Source organism: Prionailurus bengalensis, chromosome C1 (genome assembly GCF_016509475.1).
Source record: "Prionailurus bengalensis isolate Pbe53 chromosome C1, Fcat_Pben_1.1_paternal_pri, whole genome shotgun sequence".
Classification (NCBI taxonomy): domain Eukaryota; kingdom Metazoa; phylum Chordata; class Mammalia; order Carnivora; family Felidae; genus Prionailurus; species Prionailurus bengalensis.
The window spans coordinates 54,317,970-54,343,319 of record NC_057345.1 but is presented as its reverse complement, the minus strand read 5'-3'; the positions used below and the strand labels follow the sequence as shown (position 1 = coordinate 54,343,319).

At 35.6% G+C, this 25,350-nt stretch overlaps 1 protein-coding gene across 2 annotated transcripts in view; it reads right to left on the bottom strand.

The window, feature by feature from the left end:
* LEPR (leptin receptor) overlaps window positions 1-25,350 on the bottom strand; it is an 87,440-nt gene that overhangs the window by 17,737 nt on the left and 44,353 nt on the right. For both annotated transcript variants that reach the window (XM_043575195.1, XM_043575196.1), the window contains exons 7-18: window positions 23,069-23,214; window positions 20,912-21,056; window positions 13,955-14,245; window positions 13,680-13,797; window positions 10,811-11,010; window positions 8,853-9,001; window positions 7,446-7,605; window positions 7,244-7,326; window positions 5,856-6,072; window positions 3,522-3,704; window positions 2,012-2,107; window positions 311-416 (exon numbers count right to left, since the gene is read on the bottom strand). In XM_043575195.1, coding sequence (XP_043431130.1) covers window positions 311-416; window positions 2,012-2,107; window positions 3,522-3,704; window positions 5,856-6,072; window positions 7,244-7,326; window positions 7,446-7,605; window positions 8,853-9,001; window positions 10,811-11,010; window positions 13,680-13,797; window positions 13,955-14,245; window positions 20,912-21,056; window positions 23,069-23,214 — 1,894 coding nt within the window. The remainder of the gene's footprint in view (window positions 1-310; window positions 417-2,011; window positions 2,108-3,521; window positions 3,705-5,855; window positions 6,073-7,243; window positions 7,327-7,445; window positions 7,606-8,852; window positions 9,002-10,810; window positions 11,011-13,679; window positions 13,798-13,954; window positions 14,246-20,911; window positions 21,057-23,068; window positions 23,215-25,350) is intronic.

The following is a 25,350-nucleotide window of genomic DNA, read 5'->3' as shown; positions in this document are numbered from 1 at the left end:
CTCCTGCTCGTGTACACTCTCCCTCTCTGTCTCTCAAAAATAAAGATTAAAAAATAATAATAAATAAATAGATAGATAGATAGATAAATAAATAAATAATGAATTTCTTCCATGATGTTTATGTGGTACTAGCAAAACAGAATGTGGTTTCCTGAAAACAGGCCTTTTCTTTTTAGGCTATCTTAATTGTATACTGAATACACATAAACATATCTAGCATACTTTAATGTTTCTGATTTGGGGTTTAAATTAAGGTTTAAATATTCTCAAGGGCTTTTTTCATAAAGATTTTTCACATCAAATACATTACCTTTGGTGTGATATTAATAATGTTCCAAGCAATAAGATTGAAGAGGAAATAATTATTGGCACAATTACATATAGACCTGCATCATTCTGGCGTTTTTCAATATCATCTGAAAAAGACATACAATTCACACAATTCGGAAGCTTGAGAAAATAATGACATCTTTCTGTATCAATAATTACAATAGACTTTTTTTCTGATTTTATCATAAATCTGTATTACTTTAAAGATATAAAAATAAGAAAAAGATAAACTATAATTATGGTCACATTAATAAAATTATTATTTTGTTCAGAATTATGTTTACTGTAATTTAGCAAAACATTTTTTCAAAATTATTTCTTTGCCAATTCCATTTGATCACCTTAGGTTATATAAGTCAAAGTACCAATTAAAGTTCTGATGACTCTGTCTCAGCATCTGCTTCTAGAGAAGCCTACTTACAACACCTGCCAATGTCTACCTTGTTCACTACGCACATTGACCTTGCTTTTCTTGAGCTACCAAATATACTTGCTCTTCAGAAACTTTTCACTTGCTAACCTTTGCCTGAAATGTCTTCTTTTGTACTTGTAGGTCTTGACTTAAATGTCATCTGCGCAGAGAAAAAGACCAATTCTGGGCATCCTAACTAAAGCAGCACTTTTTTAAAAATGTTTATTTATTTTTGAGAAAGAGAGAGAGAATGCGTGAGCAGGGAAGGGACAGAGAGACAGGGAGACAGAGGATCCGAACTGGGCTCTGCGCTGACAGCAGAGAACCCTACACAGAGCGCACACTCACAAGCCATGAGAACATGACCTCAGCTGAAGCCAGACGCTTACCCTACTGAGACCCCCCCCCCCGCAACAAGGAGCCCCTAAAGAACCACACTTTAACTCATCTTACTTTTATTTTGCTTCATGGCACTCACTTCTATCTGCTGTTATATTATACATGATTTGTTTACTGTCATTCCCATTAGAGCACTGGGGTTTAAGCTCCATGAGTACAGAGACTGATGTTTACTGTTCAATCCCCAGTTCTTGTGCCCAACATGTATTTGTCAAATAATGAATGAATTTTTATAATTATTTTAATTCTGAAACCAGGCAAAATATTTCTCTCTTCAACTTCATCATTAGGTTGCTTCGATTTGAAGACAATGTGAACAGTAATAGCAAAATCAAAATGTTAATACTCCAACCATGGTAAGATGAATCAGAAATTTAAGAGGAACAGTGAATTTATTTCTATAACTACCTTTCTAGTTTTATTTTTAGGGAACAAAATGTTTCCTTTAAAAGACTGATTAAAATTTAAAGGCTCATAAGTATATACCCCCAAACATATTACTTGGGGTAGATACATTTATATGAATTGTACAGAAAAGTCCTATTTTTCCAAGTAGTCTTTCTGATGATGTATTTTATTGTACAGCTGCATATCTCCCTTTATTTTGTTTCCATTAACTTTTTATCCAATTTGAGACTGAAAAATGTAATTTCCAATACGAGAATACAATACCATGCTTGGCTGTTTTCCTTCTTACTACCACCAGGGAACCATACACTCCTACTGCAATCACTCCCTGACACATCTATGTAAGACTCTGGACTCTTCCATGACTTCATCAAAAAGAATATAATCAGATGGCAATATAACTGCTAACTGAGCAGGAAACCACACATCTGTGTAAAAAGAAACCAAAAGGAAAAAATTTACCTGGGGTAAAACTATTAATTATCTTCGGTTTCCCCACTCCTTCCATAAATACTGGGTAAAGACTGAACTGATACTTCTCGATGGGGATAAAATGATCTGAGGAGAAAAATTTATTGAAGGGTCATTCCCACTGAATTAATATTAATGACTAAAACTTATATAAAAAAATTTTAGGTGACTCTCCTATATTTCCACACCTAGAAATTTAGTTATTTATGGATCAAAACTGATGACTAAGCAAGTTTCAAAAATAACCTAAGCATTCCAAATTCTCCCAGTAATGACAATACTTTGTAACTAATTTTTGAAAATATTACCCAGAGACAGAAGATTGTAATTTTCAAAGGCACGTTCCAATGATTACCAATTTGTTCAAGCTCATAGGATATGAGCTTCCAGTTTCCCTTTCTAGGACAATATGCCCTACCTCCTCTCCCATATCCCCAAAGCTAGCCACATTCCTCTTTCATATGCATTTAGTTTACTTAGTTTCCCTATTCAAGGCAGCTGTGAGACTAAAATCTTATGAAATGCAAAGTAGGGGCAGGGACCAGGAGTCCCCTTGCTTATCCAGCCCCCCACCCCGTCCCCCATCAAGGGAACAACGATCTGTATAACAAAGCTCAAAACAAATCTATCAGTGATGTATCATTTTTACAAATGTGATAATATATAAATATTCCACAAGGGATCAATCTCTTTGAAGCTAAATTATATATTCCCATAATTTAAATAAAAGCACAGAAAATAATCATCTGGACCACAGTGGTAATGAACTGAATTTAGTTCTCTATCAATCGTTTCTATGTGCCCTGATGCTAGGGTCTTTGGAATGCAACTGAAGTATAAGTCTCTGGAGTGATACTGTATTGTCGGATCATGGTAATCATTAGCTTCCCTACTTCAACCTTACTCAGACTTGGAGATACTGTATTATGCAGTTTAATCACCTCCTGGGGCAACTGGTCTACTCTGGGGAGTTTATATTGCCTACATCACCAAGTCCTACATTTTTAGACCTTCAGTCTGGCATTCCCACTCTCCACTAGTGGTATTATATGTTGGTACACATATTTGGGAAAACAATTTGGTGGTAGATAGTAAAAGCCATTAAAAAAATAGTCTAGAAAAAAAAAGGTAAAGCTAGAAGCAACATAAATGTTCTCAAAAAAATAAATGGTTTAAGTAGACTTTAGAATAAGATGCTATATGATCATTAAAAATATGGTTAAAAGGATTGGGGAGAAAAGAGAAACATGTTTGTGATATATCAAAGGAACAAATCAGAAAAAAAGTTGATAGATGATATGATTACAACTGTGTAAAATATTTTAAAAGGATCAAATGAAATAGAATTGAATGTTTATGATAAAGGGATAGAATTATATGTAGTAAGATGGCAGTATCATCTATATTTTTTAAGTTTTCATTAACTGGCTATGTTATTTGAACTAATAATCACTCTCCTACTACTCCATAAGAGAAACTTATTAAAGTACAGCAAACTTACCATGAATATAATACTTCTTAACGGATGAAGGGATTCTAAGCCATTTAGTTTCACTGTCTTCATTAAGAATTTTCCACTCAGTAATAAAATACATCAGAGAGTAATCACTGGGTGATAATTTCCAGGAAAGAAACACACAACTGCTGTTTAAAGGATAAGCACTGAGTGACTGCACGGTATTTACTGAGGGGAAAAGAAGGAAATTTGTTTTTAAATTCAAAATTAATGTAAAAAATCAAATACCCTCAAGGCACATATAACCTATTAGACAAAAGGAGAAGGAAGAGAAGGCTGACATTTATATAAATAAATATAATACAATTATTTTTGTACCACAGAGTCATGTATGCAGAAAGATGTGGGAATATATGCTATTGAGGAGAAACCAAAAACGGGATTTTGGATAGAGTCAAGGAAGTTGCTCGCCACTGGAATACTGCCCAAGCTTATTAATCATCCCCTCTACTTCTCTCCAAACTCTTCTCTCCTGCTGATGGAGTTGTGCTTTCAAAGAACAAATCTGATCATTTAACACCCTCCTCACAGAGTCTCACTTAAAAGCCTCCACTGGAGGGGTGCCTGGGTAGCTCAGTGAGTTGAGCATCCGACTCTTGATCTCAGCTCAGGTCTTGATCTCAGGGTTGTGAGTTCAAGCCCCACAATGGACTCTGTGCTGGGCATGAAGCCTACTTAAAAAAAAAAAGCCTCCACTGTATTTCCATATGTGAGGATAAAATTCCTTCATGTCCTCTCCTATGCCACAAGGACTTTCGGTCAGCCTCTTCCTCTCTCAAGAGCCAATGCTCTTTTGGGGAAGTTTCATTCCTATACTGCTTGCTTAAGAAAGCCTCTCTAATCCTCAATACCAAGTCAGGTTCCTATTTTATTTTCTTTTATAAAATTATATTCCTCTCCTGGGAACATTTATCCCAGTTTGTAAATAAGCATCAACTTGTATGATTATTTGATTATTTGTTAATTAAATAATCAAAAAGTTGATTTGGCTCTGTGGATACTGAGACCATTTATAGTTTTTCTCACATTGGAGTTCCCACCACCTAACACAGTGCAGCATTCAATAAATATTTCTAGAACATCTTGATGGAAAATATTTTTAGTGTAAAACATTGTGTAGATGCTATGGAACTTACAAGAAGCTTACACTATACGTACAAAACTAATCATTAATATAAGGCAAGATATAAAATACCTTAAGAAAGGTAGGAAGCACCCCAATTTAGGACATACCTAATCAAAGCAATAAGCAAAGACTTCATGGAAAAGATTAGTAGAGATACAAGAGATTTGAATTTTCCATTAAAAAGTTACACGTTGAATATGTAATGCAGATTGGAAACTCCTATTAAAGGCAGTTCTCAATTCTCTAATCAAATATATCAAAATTAATTAAAGAAGGTTCATCACTTTTTTTAAAAGGGTATTTATTTATTTTGAGAGAGAGCATGGAAGAGGAGCAGAGAGAGAGGAAGAGAGAGAGAATCCCAGGCCCCATGCTGTCAGAGTGGAGCCTGATATAGGGCTTGAACTCATGAACTGTGAGCCAAAACAAAGAGTTGGATGCTTAACTGACTGAGCCACCACAGAGCCCCAGTTCGTCACTTGTATTAAATGAAGAACAGGGGTGCCTGGGTGGCTCAGTCGGTTAAGCAGCCGACTTTGGCTCAGGTCATGATCTCACGGTCTGTGAGTTCGAGCCCCGCGTTGGGCTCTGTGCTGACAGCTCAGAGCCTGGAGCCTGTTTCAGATTCTGTGTCTCCCTCTCTCTGACCCTCCCCCATTCATGCTCTGTCTCTCTCTGTCTCAAAAATAAATAAAAATGTTAAAAAAATTTTTTTTAATGAAGAACAGATTAATTTTCCAGTCTGAACAATTACTTGCATCCATATGTCATACTATTACATATGTATGTAATAAATATAATACACACATGTACCTGTACTTACTTTTACACACACACACACACACACACACACACACACACACACACACACACAGAGGCAGGGAGAGAGAGATTAATTCACGTACAACTTGCATTGATCCAAAAGGTTTAGGTATTAGATTTACTAGAATATTCTCATTTATCATAATATTATTTCAACATGGTTCTACCACATGAAAACCCAAGGACCATATTACATAACCAGGGTACAACCTGCTTTGCTGTTTTTCAGAAAAGAAGAAATTAAAGACAGGAGACAGACTTACAGATTCAGGGAACTGCAGGCTTCTTGGAAGATCATTTAGAATGGGAGGAGTTTGTAAAAATTAAATATTGAAAGGGGCACAGGTTTACCACCCTGTACCCTTTCTTACCTTTGCTCATAGGCCATGAGAATGTTAAATTAAAATTCACAAAAGAAGCACCAATTGAATTGACAGCCAGAACTGTAACAGAATGTGCTTGCTCTGTCCACAGGAAAGTGAATTGAGTGTGATTTCCCACATCTTCTGACCATGTTCCATTGCGGGAAGTATGATGTTTTACCACATATTTTCTTACACTACACAATGAGTCATTTTTCATCAGAGGCTGTAGTAAACATGAAAATTGATTAGTTTAAGGGCTCCCGTGCTTTTTATATCAACCAAGCTCATGAACTCTTCTTATACGTTTCCCACTGGGAGGCAGGGGCAGATCAGGGCAAGCCCTGTCTAGTTCAAGGCTGAAGTATGGGGAGGTGAGGTAGGAGAGGGCTGGTGTCTGACAGAGACACAATGAAGTCATCGGGATGGGTATACAGCACAGGAAACTTATTTTTTTCCTTAAGACTCAGGGAATAAATCATTTAAGTATAATTAATTATGATACAATTAGGACACTTTTCTACTGAGAAGTTTCACACTAATTTTAGAGAAAAGAAAGACTGGCAGAGAGTCAAGAGTTTCCTCATCTGAAAAACCAACAACGAGTAACCATCTGGTTCTGTAAAGCAACAACAAGAAAGAGCTGAAAAGATATTAATCATCATTTATGTTAACCCCAGTGTCATTTGTTATCTCTTCTTCTCTTAATCGTTGCTAATTCAAGTAACGGAGGCTATCAGAACCATGTATACGGCATCCCAGAATTTCTGCCCGATCATTTAAAAAAAATCATACCAGATCACTGATGATTCCATGTAAAATATATATCTAGCCCAATTCTGTTCTTCCATTCTACAGAGCATTAACAATACACCCCACTTCCTCCATTACTGCCACCTGTTTCAAATAAGATTCAGTGCTGCCAATGCCTTACAAACCCATCGAAAACGACTCTATACAGTTGACTGGAAGTGTTTCTCCATATATTTTTTTTTTGTCATCGAGATTCCTCAAAATCAGAAATAACAGAAAAAAAATAAACACCAACACATACACATGTATGCCTGCGGGGTGTGGAACAATCTGGGTAGGTGGGGAGTAGAATTTTATCAGATATCATCTAGTCCAGCTCTACATTTATACAGATGAGAAAACTGAGGCTGAAGCATCTAAGCAACTTTGCCAAAATAATGCTGACCTAGCTGTAATATACTCAGCTGAGAACAGAATGAAGTTCCCTAACTCCATGCCAGCACATTGTAGCTCTCTGCAATCACATCTCAAAACTGAAATGAAATATTGGACTGCAGAGCCTAAAAAATGACAGGATTATGAACAATGAAGTCTTTCATAAGTATAAAAATAAAATTTAAGGGTAATATAAAAAGCAGGAATACCTTCCAAAGTAAAGTAACATTTCTCTCTTTTTTAGTGGTGTCTTCATTAATTATTCTCCAAACTTCAGGTCCTCTGGTAGGAACTGCAGAAGGACAAGGAGCCCAAGTTGTACATGTGCTCTCAGAAGGAATAATTTTTAGTCCTATTGGAAACGCACATTCTCGTGCATTTTTAAGACACATTTACAAAATCTCTACAGACCTTTTATATCTGTGACAACTGTGTAGGCTGGACTACTCCAATTGCTCCAATATCCCAGCCCATCCAGCCTCTTGCAGCGCACCTGAACAGCATAGACAGCACACAGATCTGGCACCAGGACGCTGGCAGAATTGGATTTTGCATCACGCACCTCATACATCTGTAAAATAAACTCAAGCATTAGAGTAATCATTACCAACACCTATGTAGCTAAAAGGGCCCTGAAGTGCATTCTATTTAAAACCTTAATACTATTCCAAAATTAACAGAGGGCTGACTTTGTGTTTTCTGGCTATAGAAATATGTGACTTGGATCTTGAGCTCCTTCAAGTGAAGGATTATCTTAGTCATCTGTGGTCTCCTTCTCAGGCCAAGATTTGGACTGACCTATTTGCAACCTCACTCTCAGCTGTTCTCAACTCTATTACTAATCTCTGTCCACTAATCCTCTACCCACAGAAATTCTTAATAATTTTAACTGAGTGGTTACATAGTGATATCTCTGATAGTCTCTTCGATAAGATGGTAAACTGTCACATTCCTTTCTGCTAAAATCATGATGATCTAAAGGCATAATTAGGGTTCCTAATATTCCTGGGTCTTTGCCAGCTGCCATCTGAAAACTGATGTGGCCTGTCACCATATGCACACTTGCCACTACGGGTGTGGTTTTAGTTGTTTGGTAAAAGCAGCTTCTTCCAAAATGTGTCCCACTGAACATAAGTGTACTAAGGAATATTAGATGTTAAAGGAAAAAGAGTTCCTTGGTAAATTGAGTTTGAGAAACACAGAATAAAATAAAGTCACAAATATTACTTTGATGCAGGACCTCTCTAAACCTTTAATATGTAACCCAGTGCAGTTCTGTACTAGGAACACACAGTGCTACAGGGGTTCCTACATTTATTCATCCATGCAATCTTTTTTCAAGGAATATTTCAATATTCTGTCAAACTCATTTTGGGAAATGATGGGTTACAGGAAATGTCATAACTTTAAAGGGTTAGACCTAGGGGTGCCTGGGTGGCTCAGTCAGTTAAGTGCCCAACTTCAGCTCAGGTCATGATCACATGGTTCATGAGTTTGAGCCCCACATTGGGCTCTCTGCTGCCAGCGCAGAGCCTGCTTCAGATCCTCTGCCCCTTCTCTCTCTCTCTGACCTTCCACCACTCATTCTCTCTCTGTCTCTGTCTCTGTCTCTCTATCTCTCTCAAAAATAAACATGAAAACAATTCTTTTAAAAAGGGTTAAACCTATAGAAATATCTACTTAATAAAAACAGCTACAGAATACAGGAAGATGTACATTTGTGCCAATAAAATAAATCTTATGCAATAAAATTCTTAAACACTTATAAGAAATAACATTTAGTGAGGCAAGCTGAAGACATTTCTAGGTAAAATGTACCTTCCACTGTACTTCTTTTCCACTTAAGCCGTAGCGAATCTGGAATTTAAGATTATTCTCTGGAAAGACTGGCTTTTCCCAAGATATTTTCAATAATCCAATTTTTACAGTAATTTCCACTTTCACACTGGATGGAGGCAGTGGTTTCACTAGAAAATTTAAAAATAGTACTGTATAACAGTAATTTAAACAGTGAGAATATTTTTAAAACATTATCATGAGTTATAATCTTTTATACTCTATAAAGCAGTATCTCCTTCTCAAAGGAGATTAAAAAAAAATAGTACAAGTCAATGTGCAAACTCAGCATATTTGGGAACTAAAAGTCCCAACATCCCAGCCCAGTAATATGAACTCTGAAGCTCTGCACTTATAATACCTTAAGACTGTTGATGACCAAAACCTCTAAACCTTTTCATTTCTAATGTTTCTCATGCTTATCCAATTCTTCATATATGAAGAATACATTCTTGACCAACAGTAAGAAGACATACATTTCAACTCCTGAAAAGTTAATTCCTCCTCAGAAAAGGAAGTATGAATATGTGAGAGATGCTAAGACATTCAATCTGTGACCTTACTTGACTGAATCATATGGATATCATATGGATATATTCCATGAATATCTAGTTTGCAGAAAGGATACTTTGAAGTACAAGAGTTTGCATGATCCCTACAACATGCACAGTGAGGAGGAAGGAGAAGCTTTCCACATTTTATGGGTGATAAACTAGTCACAGGGCACTTACATGTCTAGCCCATGTTTACAAAGCTAGTAACACATGGAACTGGCATTTGGATCCTAAAGTTGAATCTCCACCTTGTTTTCTAGTACTAAGTAGGCAGTATAAGCCTAACTTAAACTTCTTATTTTAGTACTGAAAAGAATAACATCAAAGGTTGTTCTGATAACACAGAGAACTGAATTCATAGCGTCATATATTACATGTGAAGTTATTAATGTGCGTGTTTGTGGGGTAGAGAGTGGTAGGAGGGTTCCATGCTATTCCAAGATACTTAGTACCAGAGAAGTACTCCTTACAGTAAAATCCCTTTAAGTGGAACCAAACTAAATAGTATGTGTGTATGCATGTGCGTGTGTGTGCACATGCGCGCACGTGGGGGAGGAAATCAATTAATTGGGACTCTATGGTAATAAAAAAAACCCTAAATATTATGATTTTATCATACATTTAACAAAATACAGGTTTTAATTCAGATGTGTACTAATTATTTGAAAATATAACGAATCAAATACTGATTTTTGCATAATTTCCCAACAAAATAGTATATAGGACCAAAGATATTCTTTTACCTCTATTGCATAATCATAAATAGGTCATTTCTCAAAGATTTTGCAGCAATATTGGAGGAATATATTATACTTTTCAATATATTCTTTCAATATATTCTTAATCCTTTGTAATCAGTGGATCTTTTTTAAGCGTATTTTAAAATGTCATGATGGATATCTTCTTTATCTATTTTTTTCTTGTTCAGTGTAGTCATTTTGAATCTTTCGGTAGCCTACACAGCCTCACGAATTAAACTCTCTGGTTATGACTACTCAGATTACAAAATCCATCACAATACCCAAATTAAATTTCTAAATTAAAAACACCAAATGTTTTCATAAGTACATTGGGAGAAAAACAAAGCAGTGCATTATTTACAATAATATTACTGCTACATTTTATTACCAATGACCAATATAACTTATCAAATTATATGCTGAAAGTATTCCTATTACAAAAACATTGTGCTATAAGTAACTTAAAAAAATAAAAACAGTAAAACTTTGTAAGGTTGATTGTCTTTTCAATTCCACTAAAAACACACACAAAATTTTGTTTAAAAATAGTGTTATCTGAAAATGGTAAAACACAACAATTACCATGAATCAACCTGAATCCAAATCTGCTAATAAAAATGAAGACACACAACACAGTTTGACATACCCACAGAATCAGGAACAACACACGTTGGTGGAGAGTCAAGTGAACCCAAAGAGTGATTGATTCTAATCCACATTGTATAGCCGGACAATAGAAAGATTGGCTGAAATACGCATTCATAAAAACCATCTCTCTGCAAATGGCAATCTTTAGATTCAGATATGGGATGAATAGATGGAACATCAGAGCAGTAAAGGCTGCTCCTTAAAAGATACGAGAACACTCAGTTAATATACAACATTGATGAAAACGGTAAGATATATGAGAGAATGCCATAGATTTTATTCCACTTAAAATAGATGTTCTTATTGGAAATGCATTTTTGATTTCCCCACTGTATCACAATTTTATGTATTTCCATAAAAATGACAACAAACCTTATTAAATATTTTATTAGATACTAAGTGGAAATGCAAATAAAATAATTGGTATTCCTTCTCTATGGATCCAAGTAGAGATAGAACCTACGACACTGAAAGTTAATATTATATTTAAGTGATTATCATTTTAAAAGTATAGATCACAAGTAGTATTGGAGCATTCCTGAGATGGGAAGGAAGATAAATACCTTACACTTTAAATATGGATTAAATTCCACCAGAAACTGAAGACATAACTTATGATAGTAAATTATAGCTTAATTGACAATGTCCTAGTATTTTCCAGTTTGGAGCATTACAATGAAAACAATACCGATCTTTGATTTATATCTGAATCATATAGTTAAATATATAACGCATTTTCTCGGAGAAGAAAATTAAGAAAGCAATTTTTATAACTGTGTCCCCAATCAACACTCTACCTCAGAACATACGAAGCATTTTTCCTTTTCTTTGAAATAGCCCTTCTGCCACTAGTTGCTCTGAACATGGTATTTAAGTGGTTAAATTAGCATTTTCTGTTTCCATAAAAATGGAGTAAGGAGGTTACAAGAAAATGAAAAACCTATATTCTTATGTTTCTCGTTCTATTTTTTGTGACATTTTCCTGCCTGTCTCCTCAAAATTACAATCATTGGGGTGTCTGTGTGTGAATGAGTGCTAGTGGGGAGAGGGGAGAGATGAGAACAAGGCATGGGGAGTCATCTGCGGTAAAAAGAACCGTGACCACGTACAGAAACACAGTAATGCTCCATTTGGAATGCAAAGGTTATATCTTTGTCATCATGACAGCAATAGCCATTTACTGAATATCTACCAGGAGAAATTCTATCACTTAACTATAATTAAATGGAATTTATCATTAATTCTCACAGAAACCTTGTAAGTCTTATTATTCACTCCATTTTACAGACAAGGAAATCGAGGCTTAGAGAGGTTTAAAAAACTCGCCACAGTACATGCAGGAGTTTCATGCTCTTCTGTAAATATTAGCGATTTAATTGAGGTACAGAGCTTATGTGATGATCATCCACAAACACCTTTTTTAATGTGAAAATGTTATGGAAGGAACGTGAAGACAGATTATAGAAGTAAAATGGCATCCCATGAACATTCTATTGATTTTAAAATGCTACTATCAAGTAAGATGAAGCCAGCTATTATTCCCATGTAAGAAATGTAGAAATTGCCCCATTTTTCTACCACTACATAAGAATAGACTGGTCATGGGGTGCCTGGGTGGCTCAGTCAGTTGAGCGCCTGACTTTGGCTCAGGTCATGATCTCCCGGTACAAGAGTTTGAGCCCCATGTCCAGCTCTGTGCTGACAGCTCAGAGCCTGGAGCCTGTTTCAGATTCCTTGTCTCCCTGTCTCTCTACTCCTCCCCTGCTCACACTCTGTCTCTCTCTCCCAAAAATATAAAACATTAAAAAAAAATTTTTTTTAAAGAATAGGCTAGTCACTTTAGGGACAGAATTCAGATCACAGTATTTGAGGAAGGGGATTTGTTTTTCACGTAGAAAATTTAGATTTTAAGAATAAATGAGTGGGGTACCTGGGTGGCTGAGTTGGCTAAGCGTCTGACTTCAGCTCAGGTCATGATCTCACAGCTCGTGAGTTCAAGCCCCGTGTCAAGCTCTGTGCTGACAGCTCAGAGCCTGGAGCCTGCTTCGGATTCTGTCTCTCACTCTCTCACTCTCTCTCTCTCTGCCCCTCCCCGGCTCATGCTCTGTCTCTCTCTGTCTCAAAAATAAAAATAAAAACATTAAAAAAAAAAAGAATAAATGAGGACAAGGGATACAAACTCGAAGGCCCCAGTATGAACACAAATTGAGACAGGGTGTTTGAGAGCAGTATATATCACTGAAAACTACTAAAAGAGATTATAAAAATAAAAATGTATCTACCTCCTCCTAATCAAGAGTTCTATTACTTCAGATGATACTACAGGAAGATGATGTCTTGGAATCATTTCAAAACAGGGAAGCACAAAAATAAACAAGCATAAATTACTCTTTATCATAACACTTCACTCCTTATTAAGCGTTTCTTTCCTAATCTTTCCTACTTCTGAAAGCATTCATATTATCTCTTAGAATCTTTGTGCAACAACCTCTGACTTTTTTCCAAGATATTTATCTTTAGCAAATGATACTGGACCTCTATAATCATGGATATTCTCCTCTGGCCAGTTCTCTAAGTCAAACTAAAATGTACAGAAGCCAATTCTTCCTGGATTTCGTTCAATAATTAAAAGGCAATTATGGAAAATTAATTATCAGAAAAATAATTTGAGGTAAAAACAAGTTATATTTTTTCTATCAATGTAAATTTTTTCAAAAATCACCTAATCCCTCAACAATTTCCTAAGTATATAGTACCTTCCTCTATTAGGAAGAACGTCTACTAGACTACTGTTCTGATGATATTTCTATAAAAAGTTTTATCTCACCATATCCACAGAATAATAACACAGCAAAAATAATACATACCTATGATACCTCAACTGCAAAGTACTTCCCACGAGTGATTGGATTGCATTGGTTGACCATCTGCAAGTCATTTGAGTTAAGTACCCATCAGTTTCACATGATATATTGATATTGACATCTATTTAAAACACATTAAAATATTAATACAAAGCAAAATCACCACAAATTTTTTAATGAAAATAAAACTTCCTTACATTATCAATGGGACTCTAATATAGGGTCCATAATAAAAATCTGTCTGTGGAAGGAAATGAAGAGAAGTTCAGTATTCTTACCAATCACATATAATTCAGCATAGCGATGGTGGCATTCATGCTCATTGCAGCAGTATATTGCATCGTAGGTAAACTTCCCTCGAGGTTTGGTTGCCTTCAAACTGCGAAAAGTAACTTTGCTAACATGGTCACCCACGACATGATACTGGCTTTGAGGAATTTTCTCAGCTAAATTCATCCACCAAATAATCTTTTTTGAGGAAACAAGCTTGTTTTCATTTTTATAAATGCAGTGAAAAGAAACGTTAGACCCGACACTTGTCAGAATTTTAGGTGGAAAGTATATGACATCTGCAATAAGAGAAGAAAGGGAGGATATCAGATGAAGAACAAAAACATCCTGTATGGAATTTATGCTACACAGAGAAGATTCACAATGCAATCAGGATCACAATGCCAAAAATAAAATGAGTGCACTAAGAGACTGTATAACTTGTACTGCCTGCTTACGTACAATTCTGTAGTATCCAGGCATTCCCATTTCCAAATCACTTGAACTTCCAAAAATGTCTCAGTATTTTCTTTAAAAAAATTATTTTAATGTTTTATTTATTTTTGACAGAGAGAGAGAGAGAGACAGACAGACAGACAGAGCATGAGTGGGGGAGAGCCAGAGAAACACAGAATCTGAAGCAGGTTCCAGGCTCTGAGCTGTCAGCACAGAGCCCAACGTGGGGCTTGAACTTATGGACTGTTGAGATCTTGACTTGAGCCAAAGTCGGACACTCAACCAACTGAGCCACCCAGGCGCCCCTGTCTCAGTATTTTCTAAACATAGAAACTTATTACAAAGTGTATTTAGTGAGTAATTGTCACTTGCTAATTGACAGGCAGAAAATCAATTTAAATGAAATATAACCTAATTCCACAATGACATGTTTTCATCAGACTGTGCCTTATGAATCAGTGAAACCTAGGCTGAGTTCTTGAATCAAATCACTGTAAAGGCAAAATTCTGAAGAATAAATGGTGGTTGCTATTGTCTCATTTGGATATATGAAAATTTCAATCAGCAGGTAAAGCTGAAAAATAAGCTTTAAATAAGAGAACTGGTTAGGGACAGGGCACCTGGGTGGCTAAGTTGGTTAAGCATCCAACTTTGGCTCAGGTCATGATCTCATGGTTTGTGAGTTCGGGCCCCACATCTGACTCTATGCTGACAGCTCAGAGCCTGGAGCCTGCTTCAGATTCTGTGTCTCTTTCTTTCTCTCTCTCTCTCTCTCTCTCTCTCTCTCTCTCTGCACCTCCCCTGCTCGCTGTCTCTCACTCTCAAAAATAAATAAACATTAAAAAATAAATAAATAAATAAATAAATAAAGAGAACTAGTTAGGGAATGTAAAATCAACAATGCCCCAATGCACCAAAACAGGTAAACCTTAAATACTGGTCTGTAATGTTTTAAAGTTATTTAATGCCAGTATGCTGTGGTTTAGGATAAGAGGAGCCAATATTTTTCTAAAATATTATTTTTTAATGCCTCTACACTATTCCATACTACTTTTTTGGTCCCCTATTGTTGGAAACAATATACTTTTATTTTTAAGAAAATAATCTATTGTTTACATAATGTTTATATATTTTTATTTTTAATAAAATTATTATTTAATAAAACAATCTATATTTTTAATTAGAAACAACAAAAGTGTTTACATAAGAAGAAATCATTTCTGCCACAGTGCATTACAAAAACAGTATATTTCAGTTGTACAATTCACAATAAGACATTTTCTTCTGAGAGAATATGAATATGTTTCTATTCATATCATCTGGATTACCCCCCAAAACAAAAACGAAAACCTTCATTGATTTTTATTATTTTATATCATCTGGATTACCCCCCAAAAACAAAAATGAAAAACTTCATTGATTTTTATATTTAAGTTTTTTCTTTTTTGCAATAGCAGGCTAAACTCCATGGTCTTTGTATTTAGAATCCATACAAAACATTTGTATTTTGTACGTTTGCAGTCAAGCATAAACAAGAAAAAAATTAGTAGCATGAAATCACTAGACAGAAGACAGTCCATTAGATTTTTAACCCTAGCCTAGGATGGCACTCAAGCTTCGTTAGTACATTACTTACTGCACGCAAGTACCTAGCACAGATCTGAAAAATCATTAACCTATTTTCAATATGCTCCACATGTCATTACTGAATGGCTTCAAAACTTTAAGAGTAATTTATTTTTTTAAAGAGTGCACATTAGATTTCAAAAGCTAAGCTGAATCTTTTATGTTTAAAGATAATGAAAAACTCAAACCATTTCACTTCAAAATTGAATGCCTCAGTAAGGCTTAATCAAGAAATGCAGTTAAAGTCATAGTATTTTGGCATGATTAAATACTAAGATATTAGCTTAAAATAAGAAAATCAGGTTATTAAAAACCAGATGATGTGTAAAGTTTACATTGAATATACAGAAATTGATATGAAGTAAATGAATATTAAATTTTTAAAATAATATAAATATATATTTTATTCTCATGTAAGATACTCCACAACATTTAATTTGTAAAACGAGAAAATAATAATTTTCTTCTGATGACCAGGTACCAATACTTTTTGTAAGGTCTAAAATAATGAATTTCATTAAAAGAGGAAAATCTTTTGATAAATATTAGTGAATTACCTACATGAACATAAATCACGAATCAAAACATTATAGTTAAAGTTATTTTACAATGTGTTTATTATAGCTCCAGAAAATAGATTTTTAAATTTTCAAAGCAGACTTCCTATTTTCCTTTGAGGGGAAAATATTTTCTCTAGCACATTATAAGCACTGCCAAGTATGAAATGAAGAAATTATCTGTTTCTCCTCTTCTTCGGCAGCACAAGAATGTAATTAAGAAAGGTACTACAAGAATGAGCACTTCTAAACTTATTTTAAGTGTGTGGCATAACTCAACTGCAACGTTGTTAGCCTTCCTAAGTTCTGCGAGGGTCCTGGGTTTTCTTCTCAAAGTCCAAGGTCTCCCAATAGCTACAAAGAAAGAACCTAGCCAATTCATTTTCAAAAAATCTGTAAGAATTCCTTGATTAGAAATGGTCAATGCTTCATTAACTGTGTACTTGGTAGGTACAGCTTTAATAAATCAATGACTACAAAATAGTAACTATAAAGGTACTGATAATTAGCATTCTGTTTGCTCCAGCAACAATACATCAGACAACCTCTGTTAAAGAAAGAAAAATCAATAAAATCCAAAGTGTTTGGAAATGATAAAGCAGGTATGCTAACTCCCTCATGCTAAATAAGTTAATGCCTCAAACTTACAGAATACTTCTGTTCGGTGGATGTCATTGTAGCACCTAGCAGTGAGCAACAGAAGATAATCTAATAATATTAAATACCTCGATTTAAGGGAGAAGGATCCAAATCCTTTTACATAAGAATAGGAAGCTCCCGAGTTTGGAGAAACATACTTCACTGCTGCACAGCACTCAAGAACAAGCCTCAAGTGCAGTAAGCACCGTGAGGTGTGGAAAGTGCTGTGAAGGTAAACTCAGCAAAACTAAAACTTGAACAACCTAAGCAACACTGAAACCTCGTTTATCAGGAACCATGAAGGAAATGAGAGGTCCCACTAAAATGCTCGATGTAAGTTTACTGCTTATTAGTTCCCAGTATCAATTTTTAGTGACACCAGAAATCTTGCATAAATATACATCATGCACTTAATCACTGTATTAGTGTGTACAAACATGAGCACTGGGATTGGCCTGCCAGCTCTAGATTGTGCCAACTTTTACAAGTTACTTAACCTCTCTAAATCTCGACTGCTCTGTTTGTAAAAAGGGAGTATCAGGGAGACATAGGTGAATACCCTATCTCACAGGGCATCAAAAGGATAAAATGATAATACATGTAAAGCACTTAGAGCAGTGCTTGAAACACAGGAAGTAGCCTGTAACTGTCGTTACTATGATTATTATTATTATTATTATTATTATTCAGTAGGGAAGTATGAACCTAGTTGTACCTTTGATTTATGATTCAGCACCCATCATTACATCATTACAGAAGATGATACTGTAACACAGAAATATGCTTGGGAGCTACTGAAGTGTGTAGGCTTTTCTCCCCACTCTTGGTGTCCCTAGTCTACTTTCTATTTGGCAAGTTTCTATCTTTCCGTTAATATTTACCTGGTACCACTCACTGGCAACTAAGCCATCCAAGTCTGTTAAACTAGTAAGCTACTTTTATACTTATTGCTAAATCAACAAATTCTGCCCATTGGGGCAGCTGTTTACTCACTGTCTGGCTTTATTTTTAACTTATTTTCAGACATTTCTGTTTGGGATGTCTAAAGTCACTAGAGGGATACACCTGTGGTGAATAAGTAAAAGGATAGGTATTAATTGTAATACTGTTAGAGACTGTACAAGCAAATAAATTGGTAAAGTTTCTTCTCAACAAAACATATCTTTATTACTGTCAGGTACACAAAACACTAAATATATGCAGAGGGAAGGGCATATATATGCCTATGTGTGTGTTTTATAATACATATTAATAAATCTTATAGTATGCACAAAAGCATAAGAATATGGTCCAACATATTCAGAAACCAAACAAATTTAATCCTGCACATAATGACCGTGAACTAAGAAAGTAATAGTAGTATGAAAGGATTTTGCACAATGTAAAGCAGAACTAAGCCTATGTCCATCCAAAGGTCTAAAAAACCTGAACAATCTAAAACAAAATCTTACATGAAATATAACACAAATAACTATCACATCATAATCGATCAAAATGTTCATCTTAGGGGCACCTAGGCGGCTCAGTTGGTTAAGCATCTGACTTAGGCTCAGGTCATGATCTGACGGTTCATGGGTTTGACATGAACTGTGCTGACAGTGGGGAGCCTGGAACCTGCTTCAGACTCTGCATCTCCCTCCCTCTGCCCCTCCCCTGCTCTCACTCTGTCTCTCTTTCTCTCTCATAAATAAATAAATAAATAAATACATACATACATACATACATACATGCATACATACAATTTTATTTTAAAAAATATATTTAAAAAAATAAATATTTAAAAAATTTCATTTTAGTCCCACTAAAAACATAACATTGCTAAGAGCCATTATTCTAAAAAGGCATAAATGTATGAATATTCAAAATGTTGAATATTAGCAAGCTTTAAAAATAACAATGATTCTTTTAGAATTTCCCTCTTCTTCAGAAAGCGCACATTTTCAGATCTAATTAAGAAGTAAAATCATAAAGAAGAAAGCCATTTTTTTCTCAAAGAGAAACGTTTCACCAGAAGGTAGTTAAAGGGGCCACAGGGTCACTCAGAGTAGGTTTCCAGACCACTTCTCTCCTCTTCTACCCACTTCACCCCATCCCACTGTTGTAAAAATTTCCATGGGATAGTCTTTAAAATTTGATTTATAATTCATTCCTTGCTACATAACTCACAGCTGGTCATTAAGTCTTATTAATCAACAATAAATAATTGAAGGTAGAAAAGTTGACCTTCCTTGGAAATAATCCCAAAGCTGAGTTGTCAGCACCATATTTACACACATTGCTCAATAATTATTTGAGGAAAAGTGATGAGAAATTCATGTTTTCTAAATCTGTTCCCACAAGGTTCCTGACTTTCCTAGAGAGAACCAATCCTTCCCGTTGCCTAGCACTTGGTCAGCTCTTCTGACAACCTTGCTCATGCAATGAGTTATGTATCATGTCAACCTCTCACCTTTATTAGATGCTGAGATTTTGAATATCGAGTTGTGGTTTATAAACTATGGTTGCATCTACTATTTACTGAGTGCTTACTAAGGGTCAGGACAAGAAAATATTAAGGGCAGCTTTCCAAATCTGTAACAGTGACCTCACTTATTTGAACTATGCTCAGTAATACAATGAATGTCAATAGAAGTAATACATTGTGAAGCAGGGACTTTTTTTGTTTGATTTTGTTTTTTGTGGGTTTTTTTTTTTTTGCAACTTTGCTGTGTGAGAATCCTCTAATTCAGTGCAGACATTAGGCGAATTGTGCCATTCTATCATATAAAGACATCTCTATTTTTGCAGATGAGGAAAGGAGGCATAGAAAGGTTAAGAAACTTTCCAAATAAGTGGTGGGGCCAGGACTTCTATAAACTTGTCGGACTCCAAAGTCAGTGCTCTTAAACCACTAATGCTACAGACTTTTTGACTAAGCAATGCTTTTTAAATAGTAAGCAATCAATACATGAACTTATTTAGTTAAATGTGTTGACTATCTTCTCAGTGATTTACACAGCACTTGTCTCTATATATCCATAATCAACCTGCATGAGTTTCAGTAGGAATAATTTTGGTCTTTTGATGGATCAGACAACTAGGCAAAGGTCCACAAAGTGTCTTCCTATGGTCACAAGTTAGCATGTGACAGGGTTGCACTATTCTAAGGCTCCCGGGCCCCAACTTCACAAGGTAGTTCTGAATAAATCACAGTTTTTCTGATGTTAAGCTTAACTTTCAAAATATGCAAATTAACAGTGAAAACTCTCAAAAGCAAGTATCTAGAGTGGAAAAAATTATTTTATTATGTTATTATTATGTAAAATATAATAATTAAATAAAATTTGAATATTTGAAATTTATGTCAAATAAACATATCTGACATAAATAAACATATACCTAAATGTAACTTCAAAAAACATCAATAGAGGTAAGGTTCTGAATTTGTATATTTGGAACCTTTCTATCTTTTCTATCTATCTTTTGAGTAAGAAAGAATAATTCAGCAAGACACTACTATGGATGAGTGTAAACTTGGGAACCTTTACACAAGTTTTCATTAACAAATTAACCTGTCAAAATTTAAATAAAACATTAATATTGCATTCCTCCTTGACTGCCACAAAGTTTAAGATGCTTATAACAGGCCAAAGAAAAAATCAGGAAGCATATTCTCCTCTCAGTAGGAGCCACTATTAGCAATCCTACCTTGTGTGGTAAAGATCAGAGGGGCACTCCAGTCACTCCAGAGTCCTGGGCCATCCAGTCTCCTGCCCCTCACTTGAACTTCATATGAAGACCCAGGAAGCACACTGTCTACCAGCAGAGATGTAGCTGAGACAGTCTCATCAGCCTATTAAATATTATTTGAAAACATCAGAGCATCAAGTTGATGTGGAACCTTTATCAAAATTGATGACAAGCAGTCTTAGCAAATTTCAAAGAATTAAAATCTTACAGAATAGTTAGCAGGCCCCAGTGGAATTCATTTGCACATTTGTCAATAAAAGTTTAAAGAGCCCATGAGTCCAAGAAGAAAATCACAGTGACAAGAAATATTTTTACCTGAATAATAATGAATATTGACCTTTCGAAATTTGAGAGACACAGCTGAAGTCAGTGGAGAGCTTTAAGCCACCACTGACATCTCTAATAAACACACACGGTAGGAAACAATGAGCAGGGGTGGACAGAGAATAACAAACATTCCTAGAATAAAACTTCACAGAGAAGGGCACGAATAATTTAAAAACCTGAACTTGATGATAAGCTACAGTGAATCAAAATATAGTTTATACACTAGAGAGCAGAGATCCAAGAGACTTAATTCTGCATAAGACAACCACTACTAAGAACTGCTTAGCAAATGAATTCAGTTTTCCAATGATGTACTCCAAAGCTACTGAACTCCCTGGCCTCTTAAACTGGGAAAGGGTGAAAAGCGCTAGGAATGTATTACACAATAGCAGATCACTTATATTTCAAATTCTATTATCTCCGTTTTATAGATGAGGAAGCTGAAGCCCAGAGAAGCCTTAACTCTGCTTTTCCCACACGTGGCACTAAGGATTCCTTTTCTGCTCTTCATGAAAATAAAGTCTTTAAAAAACTGGCCCAGAGTTAAAAAGACAGTTTTTATATCTAAATTATATAACAATTCATTTCATAAGGGAAAATGCCAAACTCCATGCACAGTCCACGCTCCTTATGACCTCCTTCTTCTCCTCTCCTACTCCTCTCTGATTCATCCACTGCTACTCTTGCTCTCACTCACTCCCCTGGCCTCTAGCTTCTCATCCAGCTTATGGCCTCTGAATTGCTGTTTCCTCTATTTGGAAACGAATTCCCCCATATATCTCCATCACGAACCTCCTTCAAATCCTTGCCCAAATGTCACCTTCTCAATGAGGTCTTCCCCACCTCCACTTAATGCTACAACCTACCATCTCCACCAGCACCCTCAAGCTCCCCCTCTCCAGTTTGTTCTACCACCAAGTGCATCCTGATGCCCGTAGAACAGTTCCTAGCACCTATTAGGTACTCAATAAACACTGAAACGATGCAAAAGGGATTTGACACACTTTACACTACAAATGTATGCACTGCATGTAAAAAAATATGTTGAGCAATAAAAAAAGTAAGTTTGAATTGTAAAATCAGAAAGGATTATGATCATGAATCCAAGTTTCTGTAACTGGACTTTCTATAGCCCTTTAGCCGTGTGTGCGTGCATGCGTGGAGGGAGAGGGAAGAGACGGAGAAAGATGGTAATCTATACATAAACTCTTTTTGGAAGTGGAACTTTCTCTGGGACTAAATTCTGGGAAGAATTTGTCATACCCCTCAATATATAACATGGATCCATACATAAGAGATACTGTGCAACATCAAACAATTTTTCTAAAAGCATTTTACCAAAGATGCAGACATGCTGTTCATATGGTCATTTCCTAGGCTGATATTAAATGAAAGCAAGTATAATATTAAATTACAGCTGGTTCTGCTCCAGAAGAGCCATGTACATTTGGCAAGCAAAGGGCATTTGAGATGGGACTTGGAAAGCGCCGTATCTTCAGTTGCTTCTCGATGTTCCATTTTGTTTACTAAAATATACTTACTGGGGCACCTGAGTGGCTGCCTCCATTAAGTATCAGACTCTTGATCTCGATTCAGGGCATCTTGGCTCAGGGCATGATCTCATGATTTCATGAGTTCGAGCTCTACATCAGGCTCTGTGCTGACAGCACAGAGCCTGCTTGGGACTCTTTCTCTCCTTCTCTCTCTCCCCTTCCCACATTAGATTTGTCTCACTCTCAAAATAAATAAATAAACATTAATTTTTTTTCCAATTTAAACTATACTTACTTTTCTCATATTTGTTGAAGAATTCTCTGAATATTTCACTTGATATTGAAGTTGAAATGGTACCAATGTTGGGCTGGACCAAGAAATTTTTAAATTGCCAGTGTCTGTGATTTCCATATGTAAACCTAATGGTGGATCAGGCTTCACTTAAGGAAAAGAGAATATTTTGAAGTCAAGCAATTTTCATGATAATCATAAAATAAAGTCAAAATGAATTTTTAGCAGATCCTAATCTTTTAACTACTTAAAAGGTAACCTTAAGCAAAGGCTAATTACAGAACCAAAATATTAGGTCTCCTCCTTGTATCTTTCCATAACAATCCACACATCTTCCTTTCCTTCTCCCTAAATGGTAAAAACTGTAAATCAGTAAATGAGGTTGTTTTGATAAACGTGAATTCCTGCTGTAAAAAAGTCTGTTAACTTTATTTAAACTGGCATTCCCCAAACTTCTTTGAAGCTTCTCCCTACCACACTCACCCACTGTTTTAGTGGGTGACAAAGAAAAACAGCATTTTGCAGAGCACTACTTGGAAAATGCATACAGAGTTTTCAGGTAAAACTTCACACAAATATGCATTCAAACTTCAGCAAACCTATTAACTTTGAAATACAGTAATCTAGATGCACCAATTCAAATAACTCACAGCATGCATACTTTACATGCAATAAACATAGCATTAGCAGGCCCTGGCTTGTCACCAGAAATGGGCATAGAGTTTCATAGTCTAACAATGTGTTTAGCTTAGTAAATGATTTGAGTTTGTATGTATACGCATGTGTTTATGTATGAATATGCATTTGTGTATAGATTTTGTGTGTGTGTGTGTGTGTGTGTGTGCGCGTGTGTGTAGTTTTAAGCACACATAACCTTGGGACACCTGGGTGGCTCACTCAGTTAAGCATCTGACTTCAGTTCAGGTCATGATCTCACAGTTTATGAGGTCTAGTCCTGCATCAGGCTCTGTGCTAACAGCTCAGAACCCATCTCCCCTGTCTCTGTTCCTTGCTTGTGTGCTCTCTCTCTCTCCCAAAAACAAATCAACATTAAAAAGAAAAATTAAAAACACATAACCTTTAAATTATTTGTAGAAACAATATAAACATCTTACAATAAAAGACTGGCTAAAGAAATAATGGCTCATCCCTATAAGGGGCTCTATATAGCCATTAAAAATGATAATGGAGAAGAATATTGAACATGTTTAATATTGTTAGTATTGTAAGTTTATTGGGGGTGCCTACGTGGCTCGATCAGTTAAGCGTCTGACTCCTGACTTCAGCTCAGGTCATAATCTCACGGTTTGTGAGTTCGAGCCCTACATCAGGCTCTATACTGACAGCGCAGAGCCTGCTTGTGATTCTTTCTCCCTCTCTCCGTCCCTCCCTATTTGCTCTCTATCTCTCTCTCAAAATAAATAAAAATAAATTTTTAAAAAAGTTTATCAAATAACATCTATACTGGATTCCTGATTTTTTTAATTAACAAAAGAATATTCATAAGTATGTATTAAAATTAGAAAAAATGACAAAATGATGGAAAACAGATAATGAATTTGTCCTTTTTGCACATCTCTTGTGTTTTTAAGATTTTAACTAGCAGAACTTACATACATAGAAATAGTCATTACATTGAAACACTGATTTGCATTTCATTTTCAAGAACTAAAATGGCACATTACTGTTTTTTAACACACTGTATTTTCTTTTCATTTTTTAAAAATGTTTTTATTTATTTTTGAAGGAGAGAGACAGACAGAGCATGAGCAGGGGAGCACCAGAGAGAGAGGGAGACACAGAATCCAAAGCAGGCTCCAGGCTCTGAACTGTCAGCACAGAGCCCGACACGGGGCTTGAACTCACAAACCATGAGATCATGACCTGAGCCAAAGTCAGACACTCAACCAACTGAGCCACCCAGGCGTCCCTTAACACACTGTATTTTCAAGAATTTAGACATAGTTTTTCTCTTTTCCTTGAATCAAAATTAATAAAGTTTTTACTTTATGTGACATATTACAAATTTTAATTATTTTAAAGCAGGGACAGATAAACACTAAAGTCTAGAAACAATAGGTGAAACTCACTGAGTTCTCATGACCAAAAAGAAAACAAAACAAAGCCATCAAACAGAAGAGAAATCATAAAATTATAAACTATTGTACACTTCCTGCCTGTATAGATATATTCCTTAATATTAGAAATCTAAAAATAAATCTTTCCCTGAACCACCTATGTCCCCAGTCTTAGATATACTGCCACCTACCTGCTTCTTTCACAGC